This window comes from Letharia lupina (genome assembly GCF_014066315.1).
Source record: "Letharia lupina isolate WasteWater1 chromosome Unknown contig_22, whole genome shotgun sequence".
In the NCBI taxonomy this organism is placed as follows: Eukaryota; Fungi; Ascomycota; class Lecanoromycetes; order Lecanorales; family Parmeliaceae; genus Letharia; species Letharia lupina.
The window spans coordinates 662,169-682,965 of NW_023502991.1; the positions used below are offsets into that span (position 1 = coordinate 662,169).

Here is a 20,797-nt window from a genome sequence, read left to right on the forward strand (position 1 = left end):
CAAAAACCGTCAGATCCTGAAAGCAAAATCTTCCGACAGAGCAGGCACCCGCCGTACAAGTATTCACGAAAAATCTCACCACGCCTTACCAGATCGGTCATAGCTACATGCCTAGTGCCGGAGTTTGAAGAGGTTAAACCCCGCTAAGGCTGAACATCTTTATCGTTTGGAGAGCGTAATGGATCCACGACAGCAGGGCCAGGATTATGGAGGAAACAATGCTTCGAGAGCAGGAGGAAACTATGGTTTCAATAGTGGCCAAAATGATCCTTTCAATTCTTTCGTTCATACCGATAATGAATCTGCCTTTGATTCGTCTTGGAATCCTCAAGCCTATCCTGCACAGCAGCAGCCAATCAATGGCTTCGATCACGGAAACCAGCAATGGCAACAGAATCCTTACCAGTCTCCCAATTCGCTTCCCATGCCCAACTATGGAGGCCAATCAAGCGATTACGACCAGATATACTCAAGGAATCCCGCATCTTTCAGCTATTCTGGCTTCGACCCCAACACGAGCCATGCATTTTCTGCCTCTCCATTCGACAGTGCTTTGAACTATGGTCAGATGCCATTGAACAGTGGCACTCCGTATGACTACTCCGCCCCCCCAGCGTACTCGCAGCATAACGAGACAATATCCCCTCAAGCGCTGCAGAACTATCCATTCCCGTCAACAAAGACCGAGGAACCGCGTCAGGTATGTTGCATAATTGCAGAAAACTCGATCAAAAGGGCCCAGACTGACATCCGGTAGCCTCAGCACTCACAGCATGGCCCCACCATGCCCATACGGCGAGCTTCTGTGACAGGAGTCCCTGCTCCCAACCACCAAGAATGGATCAATCTCGCGTCCGCGACGCCACCGTCTACCATTTTCCTCGAGGGTTTACATATCAGGCCTACTCAGAAGCTTTCGGCCGCCACAAAGTCCACACACCTCAATGGCTTTACATTTGTGGGCAGTAGTACGCTACCGCGCAGCACAACTAAAGGTGAGCGAAACAGGACTGGTCGATCTCCATTCAACATGAGTCTTCTGACATGATTGGCAGCCACCGTACCTCGCTTCAAGAGAAGAAAGTCTTTGAGGGAGCTCAGACGTCTGCTCGAATTAGGTTAGTGCTAATCGTTGTCAACGTGTACCAAGATCTCATTGCTGACATTGATTATAGAGAAAGGAAAAGACCCCTGGCCTCGAGATCGGGAGCCTGTTCTGAAGAAGCTCAAGACCGCAGAGACAAAGATGTCCGGTCCACGTACTCCTGCAGCTTCCACGCATGCGCATAATGGATCCGTAGCCGAGTCTATGTCCCCTTCAGAATCTTCGGAGTCTGAATCTGAGGACGAATCGGAATACTATTCTGAGTCTGAAGAAGTACCTGAGCCGGAGGAACCTTCGCCGCTTCCCGCGAATCGCCCGGCAGATCCCAGCAAAGCGATAGAGTACGACGTCATCAAAGCCGTATGGGCCAGAAAGAATGTAGGCCTTTCCGGCACTGTGATACGCACCGCCCTCGGTGAGTATTGGAACATATTCAAAACTATTCGCGACAAATGGAAGGCAAAAACTACGTCTCTGCAGCAAGCAATTGAGAAGAAAGACCAAGCCAGCATCAAGACGTATGAGCGTCGAGTTGTCGAATCACGGCGCCTCCTAGAATCATGCATCAGTCTGACTCTCAAGCACAGTCATCCGGACATCATTGAAAAGTACGTGTATTTCCTATTGAGCTTCTTCTTCTCGCTGTCGCACACTCTACCAGAAAGTCTTGATCTGCTGTGATAGTCAGATGTAGGCGAGCGGCAAAAGACGTCCTGACAGGGCAGTCAGCCATCTCAATGCCTCATGAGTGGGACTCAATGAGCGACACTCCATAAGCTTGCTGCCCAATCGGTCGTGTATGGAGAGAGCTTTTCGCCCAGCACCAAACTCAAATGTTTTGTAATAGACCAATGGAAATTGGCGTGAATTTTGAGATTGTCGCCCGCTTTGCGTGCGTTGATAGCTATTAAGATGGTACCGTCGTGGGTGCTTGCAGTAGCTCGATAATTACGCACGACCAAGATTATCATCAGACTGGTCTAAGCATGTTCACGCCTTCACAAATACATACATAGACTGCCTCACAAGAATTGGAGACTAACGTCTCCATAGACTAGGCGAAAATCCTGCCCTACTAGTTGTGTTCTATCAATTCCTCGCAGACCGATTTAAGGATAGTGAATATACTGGGAGCTTCATCGCTAGCATCCTCGAGGTCAGTCTAATCATTGGTCTCAAGCGACGAATTTTGCTCATGCTTACTAGCTCATGACGCGATGCACTACAATCGATCAGTCGATCTTGGAATTGACAAAGATAGAAAAAGTGCTCCCTAGACTGATCAAAAGAGGAGACGACCAAGGGAAGAGGTTTGCGCAGAAAGTTCTAGACAATGCTGCAGATGTCTCGAAGCAGAAGACTGCAGATGAAAAATCAGCGCTGGGCCAGGAAACGAATGGAAAGCTACTGGGTGAAGGAGCAAGGAATTCTAGCTCCAACGAGACCAAAAATGCACGGCCAATCGATGCCAAGAAGGGCGAAAAGGGTGTCGCGAGCAAAACAGCCTCTGAAGCTCGCCAACCATCAACAAAGGTCGACGCAAAGGCAGGGGCAAAGCTGCCATCAGCCGATGTGTCTTCCACGAAGGCGAAATCCAATACTGTTACTGCTAAACCTTCTGGCTTCTTCTCGAGTTTGCAGTCGGCATCAAAGAAGCCAGGGACTTCTTCGAAGCTGAAAGATAGCAAGCCTAGGTAAGCTCACTATCGATTTCAATGCGCTGATCCGGTGATCTGTATTGCTGCCTAAACTTTTTCTGACACATCGACAGTACCGGCTCCGAGATTAAATCTGAGCTCGCCTCAGAGCCTCCGAAACCGACTTTTTCATTTGCTGCAACGATGGCGAATCTCAATAAACAAGCAGAGGCCGCACCCGTGAAATCCGAGGAGACTCGAAAACCAGAGACGCCAGAAGAAAAGCAAAAACGACTCCGCAAAGAACAGCGCCGCAAACTCAGGGTCTCTTTCAAAGATGATGATCTAGTCCAAATACGAGAGTTCGTGCACGACCCGGATGAGGAACTTGGTCACGAAGACAGCCAAGTCCGCGATGTCGGCGATAGTAGAGGAGAAGGTCAAATGTTGAAGATGCACAGAGATCTTGATCTTATGGATGAGGACGAGGACTATGAGCCTCCCGACGAAGTGCTACCAGATTGGGTCACTCCTAAAGGTGATTTGCAAAGCTCACTTTGCATAGAACATTTATTCTGACTTTGATATACAGAGGTCGACTTCAGCGTCATCGATCCTAGCGAACTAGCTCGAAATTATACCAGCCGTGGCGGGAAAGCTGAAGTAAAGAGCGATGAGCGGACGGCCCAGGAGCAACGGGAGTTTTCTACCCTCATGGTCATCTATACAACCCCATCGGATATTCCATCTTCACCTCGAGAACCCTCAGATCCCTTTACTGGCGACACCTTAATGGAAGACAGCTTTGGACCGCCGGCTGAACAGACCAAGGTGTGTCCTTTTTGATTGCAAAGTATATCCGTATTGCTTACAAGTAGTCCAGACACGCGAAGCCCAGTATCTTGCAGGAGAGAACCGTCAAGCAGTCGCTGCTCAGCCGCCAACGCCTGATATATCTGCCCTTTTTCGTATTCTGAGTAGTCAACAGCAAGCTCCGGCGCCGCAGCCACAACCACCGCCAGCCGCACCTGCTGCTTCAACAGGCCTTGAGGCCATCTTTGCACAGTTTGCAAATGCCAACAATCAGCAAAAGACTCCGCAAATGCAAGTCCCTCAGCCTGTGCAACAGCCGGCGCCTGGCTTCAATCTACAGGCAGCTCTGGCGAATATGACGCAGCCAAGCCAGTACGGGGCACCTCAACCAGCCCCAGTACCCGATTTGCAAGCCATACTAGCCGGTTTAGGTAGTGGGCAGCCGGCACCACAGGCGCCGCAAACGCAAGGCTACGGGTATCCCAACTCATACCAGAACGACAATGATCGCAAGCGTCAGTACGAGCAAGACGACGGCGATTATGGCTACGGCAAAGGCAAGAGACCTCGACAAGGGGCCGGTCAGGGCAAGAAGCCAGTACGTCCTCTCAACTCTGTGACCCCGGTCAATTGATAATTTGATACTGACCGTCCACTAGTATTACGGTCCACCTCGACTTCCTTGCAAATTTTTCCAAGAAGGCAAATGTCGAAAGGGGGATGAGTGCACCTTTCTACATGAATGATTACGGACCTTTGTCACCACTTTCTAGAATTCTGATCCTACATTGGCCAGCATCATTTTAGCATTTTCGCTGCATAGCGTTCGGCGTTTCTAGGCTCCGGCCCGGGAGCTCACATTAGCGGCATAGTGGCATCCTCCACTTCAAGGCTTCTTCATTTCTTCATTATTGTTCCACCGAGGACAACTGTTTTGAGCTGGCATTTTACCAAGCTCTGTACCATTTGTATCATAGCCAAGTCAAGAGAACCTTTGTTGCATCAACGCGTGCTTCGCTTTTTCTCCTGGATAATCTATTTGTGTGGGGAGAATTGACGTAGACCTGTCCAAATTAACTCATTCAGTCAACAATGTCCCATTTCGATGTCAACTCTAAGTTGAGTGAGTCTATTACGCATCTGATCGTAGTATGTGGCCACGCCATATGGCTTGGCGGGCCAACGAGTGGGCAAGACGAGTCTGAGTGGTATTTTCATTCCCAATTTCTATCATCCGGCTATTCCCAGACTCCTACAACAAGCGTTTGCAGCTATTCCACTTAATCAACTCGCTCGTTTCGTCTTTACTAACTCAGTTTCGGCAGGGCGATCGAGTCATTCCAAAGTGGCGAAACACCAACTTTTATGGGGCATATCAAAGCTGGGCTGAAAGCGTTGAAGGAGGAGTCGAGCTCGCTGCTGGTGTTCTCTGGGTGACTTAAATTCCGCAGCGATGTCCTCGAAGATTGGCTGAGAAGCGGTAGCGGTGCCACTAAGCAGAACAGAACGCCGTTGAGTGAGGGTGAATCATACTTGGTACATCCTCTCCGAGCTCAAGCTCACAGCCGGTTGCCTCGTGTTGATGTCCTGCTGTCCTTGACAACATGTTCCTTTGCCTTCCTTCTTCGAACGGTCAGGAAACATCCCGAAGAAAGATTTACTTCACTGACAGTTTCCGAGCCCAGGACCTCGCATACCGCCTCTCGCCCCAACATCACGAGCGCATATCGGCAGAAATCCACGCAACAGACTCCTACCAGAACCTTCTCTTCTCCATCCTCCACTTCCACACCCTCACTTCCAATTACCCCACCCAGATAACGCTCATATCTCACGCCTTCAAACGCGCTCGCTTTCTCGAGTTGCACTGTCGTGCTATACGCTGGCCCCTGTCCAGATTCACATATACCGGCATCGATCCGCCGGAAGATGTGACGCCAAGATGTGTGCTGGAGCAGGGAGAGAGGGAGAGAGGTTATGGAGTTTGGGAACGTGATCTGTATGGAGTGGGTAGCGTGCTTGGGGCGAAGAGGGAGAGGAGAGGGTGGGAGCATAGTGCATTCGAGGCGGTGGGAAAAGGAAAGGAGGAGAGTGTAGACGGGCTGTTGGAGTGGAAGGGTGGTGCAGATGGGGAAGAGGTCTATGAGGGAAGACTGCCATGGGACAGAGAGGTCCTGTGAAGGCCATGATAGACACATATTCCGCTATAGAATTCTAACAGTATCACACTACATAGTCCTCACATACCAAGCCTCTCACATCGTTACACTGCTGTTAAGCTATTCTGCTGACTAATTAATCTGCTCACACCGGTGTAATACTTGCCACAAACAAGCAAAGACAGAAAATGCACTCGGTAATTCCAAAGCTCAGTGGTGGTCTCGTATACCACGGGTCAGCTAACGAGCCAAATAACGAGAGATGCAGAGACCCATCCTCGATAAGCGATACCTGTCCTCGAGATGACAGTGCACCTGAGCCAAATTCTACCTCGAGGCGCATCTTCTCGAGGTAAAGGTAGAGCGAGAAAACTGGTTTGGTCCACGGGGAGCTCAGTGCCGACGAGTCCAAGGGCACTTGGGGGGATGCATGGGCGTACATGTAAAAGTCATGCAGAGGGGCAGTCCCAAAGTTTTGAAGTTTTGAAGCCTCAGGAGGTGCGCTGCCGGAAAACCGCTACGATTGTAAGGAAATGGACCTCCAATAGCGTCCTTTTGAGTGAAGGAGAGATGCGTTGCGTCGGTCGAATACTCTATGTTTAGGGGTTTTTGGAGGTGAATAAGCAACTGGTTCTGGATGATGCCCACAAAAGTGTGCAAGAATGAAAAGACCTGAGCTCTTAGCATTGTCACTTCTAATTCCGACAACTTGTGTGATTGCAGGATAGGGCTCCGGGATGTAGTGAAAGTTGGGGGTTTTCTTGCGAGTTTGGCCTGCTTATTCTCCCCTTTTATGCACCACTTTTGCTCGATCCTCTTGGCTAGACATCAAAAGAGCTTCCGGTCAGATCGATCAAGCTTTCCTTTTCTTACTGTGACTGAGAGTATTTCATCTCCGAGGTCATACATTCCCAACTTTCTCACAGATTGTTACTATTGCTAACATTGCCAAGCAAGATGACAGTTTTTCATAAGAAAATGGGAATAAAGTTGCGCTTGTAAAACTGCATACATTTCGTTCCTCCCTCACCGTTGAGGGCAAGCACACCCGGCCCCGCCAGGGCCAGATGCAAATGATTCGTAGACTACGATCATCACAAAATGCTTGACTGATACATCAGTCAGCCGGTACACCTACACGTCCTCGACAAATGAATCCTTGCTCTTGGATTTACTTCGCGATTGCCTTCGAGTTCTTGACATCGCTCTCACACTATGAGATGCTGGTGTGATAAAGAAGGCATACATGTTGTTGCTATTGCTGCTTGGGGCGGTCGTATTCGGGTGTCGTGAATGTTTGAGTCAATATTTTCTAGAGTCTAGCAACATGAGACCATCCCATTCTGATCCGGAAACAGCCACTGCACTTCCTACCTAGAATCGATGCTCAAGTCGTTGAGTGCCTCTGCTAAGCCTGTATATCTGGCTTTCTGTGGAATACGCCATCAGTTCGAAAGATCTCTCGCGGACATACTCGTTCATATGCCATTTCGGTCCATGCAACTGTCTTCTGGCTGTTCCCCGCAGAAAGCGTGTGCCTTCGTCATTCTGCGTTGTCTTGCAATTCGTGTTATAGATGGCGGCCTGATATCGGGCAAGTACACAATGGAGGTAGAGTAGGATCAAAGTCCTCTCTCGACTTATGCTTCAATAGTAGCTACCAGTGATTCAAGAGACAGGAACTGACTTGCATAAGCTCGAATTTCCCTAGCGTGTCGGAGGAAGTCGGGCGGACTTTAGAAAAGGCTGATCCTCCGGCTTGGCATGCGGGCCATACGAGCATGTCCATGTTTACTCTTGAGGACATTATTGTCTGCAAACCGGATTTTTCTCCTGAGCTGCGTTTTACCAAAAATGCCTCAAATCAGCTTCCCCCTACTGGCAATTCCCAAAGCCTACCCTTGATATTTGATCGCAAACCCTGTATTGCAAGAGAAACCACCATGGCGGGCATGGAGCAGCTCGAGATACATAGCAAGGTGAGGAGGGATTGGATATGTACCCTCAGCCTCTGCTGATTATCACTCATTTAGTCATACCTTGTCCGCTGGGTTAATGTCAAATCCGAGCATACAATCTCCTGGAGTATTCGGCCGGACAAGAAATCTATCAATTTCGGCATCTTCAAGCACCCTGGCTCTGGCCAGGCTCCTACCCCAAACCTTCCATCATCTACCTTCGAGCCACCGCCCACCCCAAGCGTTCGTCCCGAAGATGCGCTCCAGGAAGCTCATTCATCTAAGAACTCATCATCCACCGCAACCGAGAAGCTGAAGAGTATAGGACTCAAGCCAGTGTCTTGGTATGGAACATGCGAAGCGAACAGAGTATCGACAGGAACATATGATGTACCCCAAAACGAAGGGGCGATGTACGCTCTGGTCTTCGATAATACCTTTGCCAAATCATTCGCCAAGTCGGCAACTTTCGTCTTGTTAACATACCCCACCGGTTGTCCTCCACAGTCGAATCACCACATACATCACGTACAAGGGGGATCTGCCGAGAGCGTGACAAGCCTTAAAGATACCTCGAACGCTAGGAAAGTACCTATGAAGCGCGAGTCCTCGGGTCCTGCCACCCAGAATGGCTCCTCCAATTCAGCAGCCCAGCAAGGTTCAGACGAGTGTAAATACAAACGTCAGCGAGAAGGTCACAGCGGGTCAGGCTCAAACTTCTTCACTGGAGTGCTGCAGAAGAAACGCCGCAAGAAGAACCAGGGTTGGGCGCGCAGATTTTTCTCTCTGGACTACACATCCTCTACTCTCTCCTACTACCAGAATCGCAGAACACAGGCAGTGAGAGGGGCAGTGCCTTTGTCGATGGCTGCAATAGGAGCCAACGCCAAGACCAGACAGATCAGTATCGATTCAGGAGCCGAAATATGGCACCTCAAGGCTGGTAACCAAAAAGACTTCGACGCATGGAAACGGGCCTTGGAGCTTGCAAGATCATGTGCAAGTCCCACCACGCCGGCGTCTGCAACACGATTAGATATGCATGGGAGAATTACATCAGCCGCGCGCACCAGTCCAGAGGAAGAATGGCATTGGGCGAAGGTCGAAGATCTGGTGGCTAAAGTAAGAGAATCGCGAGACGCTGCCAAATCATTGGCCATAGATACGGATCCGAAGTACCTACCCCAGACTCAGACGCACACGCCTATTGATCCAGCACTTGGCCGAGTAGACTCGGCCCCAATCTCCGCAGCGTCGAGTACCAGTGGAAGCCCTGCCGAACAGAGCTTGCCTAGTGGGAATTTTGCCGAGGGCGATCGGAGGCCTTTCTGGAAGCGCAAGCCAACTACTGATAAGCCAATGCCGGGAATGTATCGAAGTGTATCGGCAACGCCTTCGACGCCATCAGTAAAAGTATCTCGTCCGACTCCAATCAGGACATCTTCTTTCGGGAAAACCCTACAGAGTCATCTGGAAGAGGAGAGTGTGCACGACCGATGCTTATCACTTCTCCGCGATCTTGATTCGATCGTGGCAAATTTTAGCCGTCTCATCGCAGAGACCAAGCAGCGCCGCGCGCCAGTGATCCCTCCTACCACCTCTCGACAGAGCATAGACACCCAAGGGGATGATGAGTTCTTCGACGCCGAAGGAGGCAATGTTTCGCTATTGCTGGATATCCATCATGAAACTGAAGACGAAGGCGAAGAGGCAGACCGTGGTTTTGCCACCGACGAAGAGTCGGCCTCTGCCAGCGAGGTCGATGAGCCTACCGTCCCAGGCCAGCACAGCGCAGAATCGGGGAAAGCTACACCAGCATTCCCTTCAAAACCAAAGTCTTTAACACCTCTCCCAGCGCAGTGGGTCAAGCGTAGAAATGCCGTAACTGCTCCTACCGGCACTCCACCCAGCCTGGTCTCCTTCATGCGCAAAAATGTTGGCAAAGACCTTTCCACGATATCAATGCCAGTCACCGCAAATGAACCGATATCCGCTCTTCAACGCTTCGCTGAAGTTGTCGAGTACTCCACTCTCTTAGACGACGCTGCAAACAAGCCTAGATCGAGTATCGAACGTCTGATCTACGTAACAGCTTTCGCCGTCTCGAATCTTTCCAGTATCCGTGTCAAAGAACGTGCTATCCGCAAACCCTTCAATCCTATGCTTGGTGAAACGTTCGAGCTTGTACGCGAAGATCGTGGATTACGATTTCTCGCAGAAAAGGTCTCCCATCGCCCGGTGCGCATGGCTTACCAAGCCGAGAGCGAACATTGGACGCTCACTCAGTCTCCCTTACCTACACAGAAGTTCTGGGGCAAATCCGCAGAGCTGATCACAGAGGGTAAGGTTCGTGTCATCTTGCATTCAACGGGCGACAGATTCAGCTGGGCCCCTGGATCGAGCTTTCTCCGCAACATTATTGCAGGCGAGAAATACGTTGAGCCTGTAGGAAACATGACCATTGTCAACGAAGCTACGGGGGAAAAAGCAGTCATTACTTTCAAAACCAAGGGCATGTTCTCCGGCCGCAGTGAGGATGTCGCTGTCCAGACCTACGATTCCTATGGCGACGAGCAACCTCTTGGCTTGGTTGGAAAGTGGACTTCTTCCCTGACCGCCACAGAGAATGGCAACTCTAGGACGAGTGAACCTCCGATCTGGAGTGCTGCTGAGCTAGTTCCGGACGCCGCAAAACGCTATGGTTTCACCACTTTCGCTGCATCCCTGAACGAAATCACGCCCATTGAGAAGGGGAAATTGCCGCCTACTGATAGCAGACTTCGACCAGATCAGCGTGCAGCTGAAGATGGCGACTTCGATGAAGCTGAGGTGCTGAAGGGAAAGCTGGAAGAAGCGCAGAGAAAGAGGAGGAGGACCATGGAGGATGAGGGTAGTTCTTGGACGCCCAAATGGTTTGAAAAGGTTGAGGGTGGCGATGGGAGTGGAGAGGAGGTGTGGGTTGCGAGGGCTGGGCAGGACGATTATTGGGAGAAGCGAAAGAACAGTGAATGGGAAGAGGTAGAGAAGATTTTCGATTTGTGACGCCCCAACTTGGCTTTGATGGAGCATGTAAGATAACATTACAGTGACGTGTAATAAAATGTCACTCTATGTCACTTTTTCTCGACCTACGCTTGCCTCTCTTGTAAAGTAGGAGCAGTAGCAGCGGGGTGGTAAAAACCGGAAGCAGAAAGAAGATTGACGACATCGCACTCTGCAAGAACTGCAAATAATCTCAGGCTCGCTTTCCCGCCTCGTCTGACGCGGGAACTTCAGCCCTCCGATGATGACTCCCAGTGGAAGGAACTCCCCGCCGCATCCCCGTGAAGGGCCGAACGAGGGGACACATATGGATTTTCCTCCTTCGGAGACACGAAAACCACGATACCCACTTCCGGCCAAGCGACGCAACCCACCCACACCGATCGACTCGGAAAATCTCAGGCCACTCCAAACCGGCATCGGCCCCCCTCCCCCCCCGGTACGATGATGAATCCCGGTGAAAGAAAGAAAGAAAGAAAGAGGGAGGTTCGTTTATCCCGTGTGATAGTTTGACTCGTTGTCGCATCCCTACGCGGCGTGATTGGTCGCGGTGCAGGGAGGCGTGGCGGGGTGTGTGTGGGAGGAGGAAGGAGGGAGGAGGGGAAGTGGTGGGTAGAAGGAGGGGGATGGATTGCAAGTTCTCGGGGAGGAAGTTCCTCGACTTTTTATTTTGGCGGGGTTTGGTGGGTGGGGATCGAGACGGGTTGGGCGCTTTCTGTTGGAAGGTCTTGGATCGAGAAGATTGAATGCGTTGGTTGATAGCTACCCTTGCAGGTATGATGGCGATGGTTCTTGGAGACGAGCGACGCCTTTTTCTGGCTACGCGCCTGGATCGAGGATGTAGATTTTCCCCGAGGCGTAGGTTTCCAACATCGTTCTTAAAGCTTGATCGGGTTGTACTCGTATACGCATCTACAGACTATCTGCGGGAAGGCCTGTTCGTTGATAGTCTCAGGATGCACACCGACAATCAAAACCGACTCAAACATAGACAAGGAGCAGCTGTACGATATGATCATGACCGCCACTCGACGCCGCTCTCAAAGTGTGCCCGTCGACATCGGCGCCTCGATCGAGCAACATCCGCACGATCCGTTCATGACCCCTCCGGGACGCCGCCTGCAGAGCGTTCCAATAGCGACCGCATTGAGCGTTGACATCGGCCCCCCGGTCGAGCAACTCCCGCACGATCCCATCGTGGCCTTTGTGCGACGCCGCCTGCAGAGCGCTGCCGTAGTATCCGCCTTGAGCGTTGACGTCGGCGCCGCGATCGAGCAATACGTGCACGATATTATCGTGACCTTCGGAAGACGCCACTTGCAGAGCGGGCTCGTTGGATGTGCCTTGAGTATTGACATCGGCGCCTTGGTCCAGCAGTAGCAGCACGGTATGGCCGTGACCTTTCGACGACGCCGCTTGCAGAGCATTGCCGTAATCTTCACTTTGGGAGTTGATCTCGGCTCCGTTGTCAAGGAGCAGCTGCACGATATGGTTATGGTCTTCATAAGACGCCGCTGCCAGAGCGTTCTCATGATATCTGTCTCGAGCGTTGACGTGAGCTCCTTTGTCAAGAAGCAGCCGCGCCAGGTGATAGTGGCCTTCCCTCGCGGCAATGGACAGCAAAGAAAACTTGGCGTTTTGTGATGTTTGGCATTGGTTCCAGTCTGTTGAGGACAGCTCAGGGCCTTCAAAGAAGGAAAGGATCCCAAAAGCAGATGCCGCAGCCAGAAGTGTATCTGGTCGAGATGCTGCGACAAGTATTCTATAGCCTAGGCGATCATCCCAGTCTAGCCCCAACCTTCTGTTCACATTCCACCCTCTGAGATCTCCATATTTACAACGAATGTCAGATATCCACTGCACGTATGGGAGCGACCTTCCTTCGACTCCCCCTGTAAATCGCGATACTCTTGTCTCCAGCTCATTGGATCTATGCTTCCCGACATTCTTGTAATGTACTGGCCAGTACACTTCTGCATAGGACTTAAGAACGTCATTCTGCCGCTCCATATTTCGAGCGATGGAACCATGCAGCGAATCAGTCAGATACACATCTAGGCATCTCTCTGTAACAAGCGCATGCTGTTCCGTAGCCGTGTAATGTGGCCGCTTCAGGAGGTACTCGCGAACAGATTGGTGCGCGAAGCGGAAAATAGCTTGCTCAGAATCAAAGACAACCAGGTTGCGGCAAAGCCGAAGAATGTCATTTTCGGGCGACTGCAATTGCTCGTTTTCAGACTCAGAACCTTCATCCGAATCCGAAGACATGTCCTCGTCGACTTTATACACCGCGGCAACGAGCTCCTCAGCAGATAACAGGCGCTGGGCACATAGCAACCATTTCAGTGTCTGAACTGCTACATCCCGTCCGTGTGTCTCGGTCTGGTCTATCTGCGCGTAGATAATGTCGTACAGGCCGGAAAGCTCCGACGGGAGCTGGCCAAGGGCTTTCTTGAAGTCTGGGAGGAACTTGATCCTCTTTAGGGCCTCTAGCGACATTTCCACCCACCTAAACATCCCTTGAGCACCGTCGATGAGAGTCTCGATCATCTTGCGTTTGAAGTTTGGGGACACCTTGCCGTCCAAAAGAAGTCGCTTCGAGATCAGACGATCTACTTCTGATTGGACAAAGCGCGCGATATCGCTGGTGTTATTCTCCACGCTGATTGAGATATTTTTGGATCCTTCCAGATGCAATTTCTAGAGAAATGGTGTTTGTTAGCAGGCACGTCTCAGCTCGAATCTATAGACATTCATGTATGTCTATATTCAGAGCCAAAGACATAATGTCACAAGGACACTACTCACGATATCAATGTCACCGCGACTAGAAACAAACACTTTCACAACTTCCGCAGAATTGCTAATGATCTCGTCCAAGGCTTCCAAAAGCTCGTGACGTTTATTTTCTTCACATTCGTCGAGAGCATCAATGATGATTGTTGCCGGGTGAATCTTGGTGAGTTCAATGATCAACCTGGTGCAGTCCTGTACTGTCAACTTCTTGAGCGCGGAACAATCCTCTTCAGCCTTATTCCTCCGGGCTTCATACTCTTTTGCAACAGGTTCCTTGACGGGCAGATCTGGTTTGGAGCAGGCAAGCTGTCTTAGTAGGGCACCCATGATCTCAGCAGGCTTGGCGCGTTCTGGCTCCGCGGTGCTTCTTGCGCAGTAGAAAAAGGCAATAGAAGAGTCCGAGTTTGCATCAAACACAGTGTTGATGACGGTCGCTCTGATCCAGGGCCTCAAACTCAGCATGTGCGGCGCTGCTAATAGTGAAAAAAATACCACAAGTCCTCCAAAGGAAATTATGTTGGATTGAGCTTTAGGAAACCAACAGCTTACACGAGTCTAGTCTTCCCCGAACCAGCTGTGCTTAGATTAGTCACAGGTAAATGGTACTGTAGGAAGGGCACTTACGTATTCCGTGGAGCCAGAGTATGGAGGACACGCTCGACTGTCCCCACTCAATGAAATGCTGGTTCTCGAGTAACCATTTGCCGGATTCGTCTAGTAAGCCTTTCGATAGATCCTCATGATGGCTTCTGTATTCGATTGCGGACATCCAGCGGAAGACTTCTAACCGCTCTTCTCCTGGCAAGAGCTCAGTATTACTGGCTGAAGTAATCAAGTGAAGAAGAAGCTACTATTAAACTTATCCTGAATTATAGATATCTGATCGCTCATCTGCACCATAGGCTTGTTGAGTCCTATCAATGTGTCCCCGAGTATCCGATCACGTGTAGTGGTGTCTTCTCTCATTGCCCGTTGCACTATCATATGATGAGCCAAGTTCGACGTGGTTGGGAAGAGGACATGCTCACGCTCCACATCGACCAACTTTGTCCATTTCTCGACCTCAGTCTCTGAGATCTTCGCCCGCAATTCGTCATTCTGCTTGCGTATCGCCTCTATTAAGCTTCGGCCAAATCTTTCTGAGATCATGGATCAGTATAGAACTCCTTGTCTCTCGTGGATTCATGCGTTCTTGGACTGCTATGGTCACATACTCCAAGCATTTCCAGTACAGTAAACCTTGACTTTTGCCAAGTAGGTAAGTATAGCTGCGTAGAGCTTCGTGATGGCTTCGAGAAGTCCTAATTCCGCGTCGCAGTTTTGGTATAGATAAAGCTTTTCAACTATAGTGTACCGCGTGATAAGGCTAGAAACGGACTCAATTCCTTCCACAACGTTGCTTAACTCATCGATATCTGAAAATCCGATCTATGCTCTTCAGCATCAGCAGATCTTGAGCTCTGTGGTATGTCACCCTACCGTGGTGAGATATCTCACGGTTGCCCACGGCAAAGCGGCGTAGCCACTCTGATCCAACAAAACTCCCATGTCAATGATCTTGATGAATTCCTTGACCCATATGGAGATCTTTTCAAGGACATGTCGGAGCTTGACCTCTTCACCATTCTTGTTACGATAAAGCCTCCAGCCTTTTGAGAGGCAATCATTCTTTCTGCTTTCTGTAGCTTCCTGAACCTTGTCGACGAAGCACAGATCAGCACGTTAGACGTGGGTTTCATAAGCCACGGAAGCGCTGTTCGCTCGCTTTATGGAAAATCGTTAACATACGTTCTTCAGAACGTCAAGCATACTCGATGAAGGATCTTTAAACTGCTTTCGATCCTCGGCACTAAGAGTAGTCAAAGCTTGCTCCCACAAGTCTATGTTTGCGGCATTGTTGCCGCTAGATGTCGAGAGTTCCGGAACAAGAATGGGCGCTATCGAAGACATTGTGATAGACGTCGGCGCAGGTGATGATCATCTGTCTGTCCAGGACTACTGTTATTGCAGTGGCGCTGAGATGGAAGTGAGTGAGCAAAGGTAGCCAGCAGATTGAGTCCTCCTAGCGTGTTTAGGTCGCTGGCGGCGGGGTTCGAGCCGAAATTATTCCGTTGGACAGCTTAGCGCCTCCACCATAGGACAACCAAGCGCGTACCCAAGTTACCCCTTGATAGTCCAACATTGTATAAGCCGATCTGTTTGATCGCACTCTTAAATTGGTCTTTCCTGCTCTACCGTAGAGCATGTTGTTAAGAGAGGGTGGCGGGAAATCGTTGTGGCTTCGTCCTTTCCATTTTGGCACACTGTTGTTTTCCCTTCGGTAACAGGACCATCATTTAGGGCTCATTTGGCCACAACCGTCATCCTTTCTCTCTCAGGAGAGAGAGAGAGCCTATTGAGACCGACCAAATTCTATACAAGACTCTTGCTATATCCTCTTACTTCGATATGGCAGAGACGCTGACCTTTCTCGACGAAGACGTTCCGATAGCCGACAGGGATCGGTCTCCTAGGTGTTTCGTAGTTGCCCAACCCTTTGAGTTTTTGCGTAACGGGGGCAAGATGTTTCTCTCCTCATACAGCGATCCTCAAAACATACAATCTACCGCTCAGAGTTCCTTCCTGGTAAACTGCGGCGAATACGAGACATGTCGCCCCATCACTTGGAGGTCCGAACATGTCACCCAGTTATCCAGAGGCTTCTGAACTATCTAGGAGAGTAGGAATCTACACTGTGAGATCTCTTGGCTCGGCTGAATACTGCGTACTAGTACACTACCAGACATATTTGTAGCCGGCATCACGTGCTAGTACAGGTGGATCTCTAGCCAGCATTTTGGCAAACGAGCCGATAGCAATGTCTAAGATGGATATTGGTCTGGAAAAACTTTGCGAACGGTGTCTCTTGGAAGTCATATATTACATTTGTCCAGGCTCAAACACTCAGATCCCACTGGAGCGCCAAGAAGAAGACCCTTGTGGTCAGCGGTGCAGCTACTTCGGTCGGTACCGGCAGTGGGTTCTTCTTTCCCTTTCAGTACCTATAAAATTCGACAGCGACTCCGGCTTCGGAATTAGGGAAGACCAGGATGACTGTCCAGATGGTACCTTCCGCTCATCTGTTCTGGATTTCGCTGTGACTGTCGAGCTTTCAGGTTAGTTCTTGCCTGGCTGTCCAGCAAGTCAGAAGCTTTATGGGGGGAAGGAGTCCATCGTGTAGATGATGACGGCAGAGGCCCAAGGTTGGAGCATGGCTAGTGAGTATCAGGTCTCGCAAGTACCGATGGCTTGAAGGATGTGCAGTCACATGACCGGCTGGAGTGCCCTGACAAATGCAGCGGGGAAGCTACTGTCTCTTGCAGAGTAATGTTGTACGATACTTCACTGCTCTGCTTAAGTGACGTTATAGCATAGAGCATAGGAAACATCGTCTCACGAATCAGTGTCGTATGGTGGCGGTAGGAGAATCATGATTTGAGGCATTCCGCAAAATGATAACTCAACTGCTATACGTGGTACACTTGAACTGTCGACGAAACGATTGTAGTAGTATTCGAGGAGAACATCTTGTATACAGAAAGCTCTATGTTTAGACCACTGATGATTGGGTTGTTAAGACTGATAGAAAGGGCGTTCAATCTTCGATTTTGCCGGGGCTCTCATTCGGATCGATTTTTTTATACTAGCAGGGCGAAATAGGCTGAAGCAAGTGCTGGGAAGGTCCTAAAGCCCCCTCCTTGCTGCACAACATGTAAAATCATCAATTGCGGAGTTCATGCACATTTACGCTTGCCTCGGGTCGAAGAAAAAAGAACGGAACGCGAAAAAAGGGCCGGCGATAATCGCAAGAATTACAACGTCTTCCCTGCCAATCCTTATAATTTGACAGCGGGAGTCTTCAAGACGAGCTTTCACTTTACAGGGTGTTCTAATTCACTAATGGTATAATTCTTAAAATGAAAGTCTGGGTGTGCATGGGGCCCTCTTGAATCGATTGATAAGTTACCTGTTCGACTCCAATAGTCTGCCTCCTTCCGGTCTATTTTTATACCCCTGGGCTTGCATAAGGCTGTGAGCCGATTCTGCATCTTCAACCCCTTCAGGACTGCATATGCAACGTTGATCTTCCAGCCTCTGGATGCAGGAAGCCGGACTATCTTCTTGCTTGGGCCAATGTGGTGTACGGTAGGTATTCATCTCCTTGTCTCGTCCGTCCTATCCGCAGACAATCATCTTCCTTATTTTTACATCTTGAAGGGTGCATAGCCTCGTTTTGGTACCTTTCGCAATCGTCACTGTTGCTGTCATCATGCTTTCATTCATTGTGGCAGCCGCGCTCGCCCCCGCCCAGCCAACTTTGTCCCTACAATCCGAGGAGACTCTCCACCCGGGTAGTCCGGCTCCCGGCCAACCTAAAGCCAATAAACGGAGGGCCCAATACTTTCTACATATCATCAATTGATGACCCCATGACATCTGTTTGCACGCACGGGAAGCATTGGGACTGATGCTCTCCCTTATTCGGGGAGTGTAGAGAGTGGTAGGTTTCTGCCAAAATCTAGGTGAGTGCTCTGTACTCTCTGTTCGTTGTTCTTGTAAGGACTATGCATGCACTGCGCAATGTATGGGGGGAGAACCATGAAGGATTGCAAAATTTGTTATGATGGTGGTTTCATACCATTCAGCTAAGGACGGCAAGTACTCGCAAAATGAGCCTGGGAATTGTTGGCACTAGAGCAGGCTAGGCAGACGTTCCATGCGCATTAGCTGAACGTGGACTTGCCGCTAAAGTTCCTTCAAGGTTCCTGCATAAACATGCAGCCTATCAAGTGCCGGCCCAGCCGCTTGCATTTTAGGGATTTTCATTGCACATCTAGAACGCTGATAGTCGCGTCTTAAATCGTCGGCGTGTTTCTACGAAGGATCTCCAGAGTCCAGGACTGCATATGTATGTAATATGTAATCTTGATCTTTCAGCCTCTGCAAGTCTGGATGCAGTAAGCCGGATGGATTGTGTCTTACTTGAGCCCATGCATATCCCCTCATCCCCTTCATTCTTTTCGAAATTTACTGCTGGATAACCGTGCATATATCGATCGCATTCATATCTAACCTTTCGCAATTTTCACTGTCGCTATCATCATCATGCTCTCCTTCATTTTTGCAGCTGCTCTCGCCCTGCCCTTCCATGGAGCATCAGCAGCTCCTCAGAGTGCGTTTAGCACGCTTCTCTTGTCCTATCTTACCACTGACTTTTTCAGCATTCTCACCCAATTCCACCGCAATATTTCCGTTAGGGCCAGCGGTAACCAAAGCACCAACAGGGAACTGTTCCAACAACTGTGCCTATCCTCAGATTGATCTAGGCTTCATAACATGGTCCCAGATGTCCATTACCGCGACTTATACAGCAGAAACCGTGGTACTCATTGTGAACAAGAGAAACAACAGTACTCGAACGACTACCATCTCCAATACGGAAATCGATTTCGGAAAAATCGCTACACCCACTAATTTAAACAGCGACGGCACAGTGACCGCCTCCGTGGTTGATAATGACGGGAGCACTCGTGTCATGTGAGTAATACTTGGACTGCTTTATACACACTATGTGACCTAACGTTATTCTCTTCAAGCGCGTACCCCACGAGTGTCTACTCCGATTACGCCCCAAACATAACATGGACCGGGACTCTCTCCACCACCGTTAGCGGCACCCCAACATGCTCAATAGCTCCTACCGGCGCAGTAGCCGTCTTCCCATCGCATCCCCTGCTCCCCGAAGGCGTACAGGCGACAGGTGTCAACACAATCGAGGATCCACGAGGTTGGACGTTTGTTCCTATGGGGGACCAGACGTGTGGAGATACGGGGGACCTGATCGAGAATTTCTTTCCGGGCCTGGGTGTCTGGAACTGCGAGGCGTCAGGTGATTGTGTGGGACCGATAGCAGCGTTGCAGACAGCGTTATATCTCACAAAGACTTCGACATCGACGGAGCCGGATGCCGGGCCAACTCCGCCGCCGGCGCCGGCGTCAAGCACGCAGCAACCGGTGGCCCAACCGGAGAAGACAGCACCCGCCGAAACACCTACATCAAACGCACCTCCGGCAGAAACACCTTCTTCCACGGAAACGCCCCCTCCGGAAGCTTCCCCCCCGGAAACACCCCCAGTAGCGCCCCCCCCAGCACCCGCGTCCACGAGCATCGTCATCACCCCCTCCCCAGGCCCCGCAACGACCGTCCCAACCGCCCCGGTAGCGATCCCAGTCCCCGTCACCTCGACGGATCCAAAAGGCCGCATCACCATCTCCACCAGCACCGCCGTCGCCCACCCCATCGTCCTCACCTCCACCAACGCCCAAGGCCGCCCCGTCCCCACGACCAGCCTCTCCACCGCCTCCATCTCCGCCTCCGTCCCCATCGTCCTCACCTCCACCAACGCCCACGGCACCATCCTCTCCTCAACGACCCACCTCCCCGCCATCATCCTCACCGCCACCGACGCCGCCGGCTCCTCATCCCTCACCACCTCCGCCCTCATCCCCCTCCCCGCCCCCATCACCCTCGACGGCGAAACCATCACCCCGAACCCGCAGTCCCAATACCTCATCTCGGGCCAAACCCTCTCCCCCGGCTCCACCATCACCCTCGGCGCCGGCCCCGCCGCCACGGTCCTCACCCTCCAAACATCCGGCCCCTTCCCCGCCCTCGTCTACGGCCCCCGCACCTCCCCCCTCCCCCCCTCCGCCCCCCTGACCATCGGCGCCGACACCGTCACCCCGAACCCGCACTCGCAGTACCTCATCTCGGGCTCCACCCTCGCCGTCGGCTCGCCCGTGACGCTCGGCGCCGGGACCGTGCTCGCGCTGCAGACGTCGGGCGCGGAAACGGCGCTCGTGTACGCGGCCCGCACGTCCGTGTTGACCCCGACGCCGCCCGCCATCGTGGTGGGGTCGGAGACCATCACGGCGGATGGTCGGACGCGGTATGTGGTCGGGTCGCAGACGCTGACGGCGGGCGGGGCGGTGACGGTGGGCGGGACGAGGGTGAGTCTGGCGGCGGGCGAGAGCGATGTCGTGGTCGGGTCGAGCACGGAGGCTTTGGCGCCGTATATCACGGCCGGGTTTGGGGCGGGGGCGAACGGGACGACGCCGTTGGCGTTTAGGGGGGGTGCGGAGGGGAGGGGTGGAGGGAGGTGGGGTTGGGGGCCGTGGTGTGGGTGTAGATGGGCTGTTTTTGGGTATATACTTCAGATAATCTTTGTATAAAAGTGTATCTATCTA

At 51.3% G+C, this 20,797-nt stretch overlaps 5 protein-coding genes across 5 annotated transcripts; 4 read left to right on the plus strand and 1 right to left on the minus strand.

Moving 5' to 3' along the window:
• Nucleotides 1–178: 178 nt before the first annotated feature.
• On the plus strand, nucleotides 179–4,301 carry HO133_005841 (uncharacterized protein; the record flags this gene model as incomplete). The annotated part of the gene is made up of 10 exons (XM_037296746.1): nucleotides 179–700; nucleotides 758–995; nucleotides 1,056–1,118; nucleotides 1,176–1,713; nucleotides 2,159–2,261; nucleotides 2,312–2,799; nucleotides 2,877–3,280; nucleotides 3,335–3,573; nucleotides 3,626–4,153; nucleotides 4,215–4,301. The coding sequence occupies 10 exons, from the start codon at nucleotides 179–181 to the stop codon at nucleotides 4,299–4,301; spliced, it is 3,210 nt and encodes a 1,069-aa protein (XP_037147927.1).
• A 346-nt stretch (nucleotides 4,302–4,647) lies between these two features.
• Nucleotides 4,648–5,735, plus strand: HO133_005842 (uncharacterized protein; the record flags this gene model as incomplete). Its single annotated transcript, XM_037296747.1, has 3 exons — nucleotides 4,648–4,763; nucleotides 4,881–4,988; nucleotides 5,228–5,735. 3 exons carry the CDS (start codon nucleotides 4,648–4,650, stop codon nucleotides 5,733–5,735), a joined length of 732 nt encoding a protein of 243 aa, XP_037147928.1.
• Nucleotides 5,736–7,657: 1,922 nt separating this feature from the next.
• Nucleotides 7,658–10,714, plus strand: HO133_005843 (uncharacterized protein; the record flags this gene model as incomplete). Its single annotated transcript, XM_037296748.1, has 2 exons — nucleotides 7,658–7,693; nucleotides 7,748–10,714. 2 exons carry the CDS (start codon nucleotides 7,658–7,660, stop codon nucleotides 10,712–10,714), a joined length of 3,003 nt encoding a protein of 1,000 aa, XP_037147929.1.
• Nucleotides 10,715–11,695: 981 nt separating this feature from the next.
• On the minus strand, nucleotides 11,696–15,460 carry HO133_005844 (uncharacterized protein; the record flags this gene model as incomplete). Its single annotated transcript, XM_037296749.1, has 7 exons — nucleotides 11,696–13,414; nucleotides 13,523–13,983; nucleotides 14,135–14,308; nucleotides 14,362–14,649; nucleotides 14,725–14,938; nucleotides 15,008–15,205; nucleotides 15,299–15,460. The coding sequence occupies 7 exons, from the start codon at nucleotides 15,458–15,460 to the stop codon at nucleotides 11,696–11,698; spliced, it is 3,216 nt and encodes a 1,071-aa protein (XP_037147930.1).
• A 3,195-nt stretch (nucleotides 15,461–18,655) lies between these two features.
• Nucleotides 18,656–20,782, plus strand: HO133_005845 (uncharacterized protein; the record flags this gene model as incomplete). The annotated part of the gene is made up of 3 exons (XM_037296750.1): nucleotides 18,656–18,722; nucleotides 18,772–19,087; nucleotides 19,147–20,782. The coding sequence occupies 3 exons, from the start codon at nucleotides 18,656–18,658 to the stop codon at nucleotides 20,780–20,782; spliced, it is 2,019 nt and encodes a 672-aa protein (XP_037147931.1).
• Between the last annotated feature and the right edge of the window lie 15 nt (nucleotides 20,783–20,797).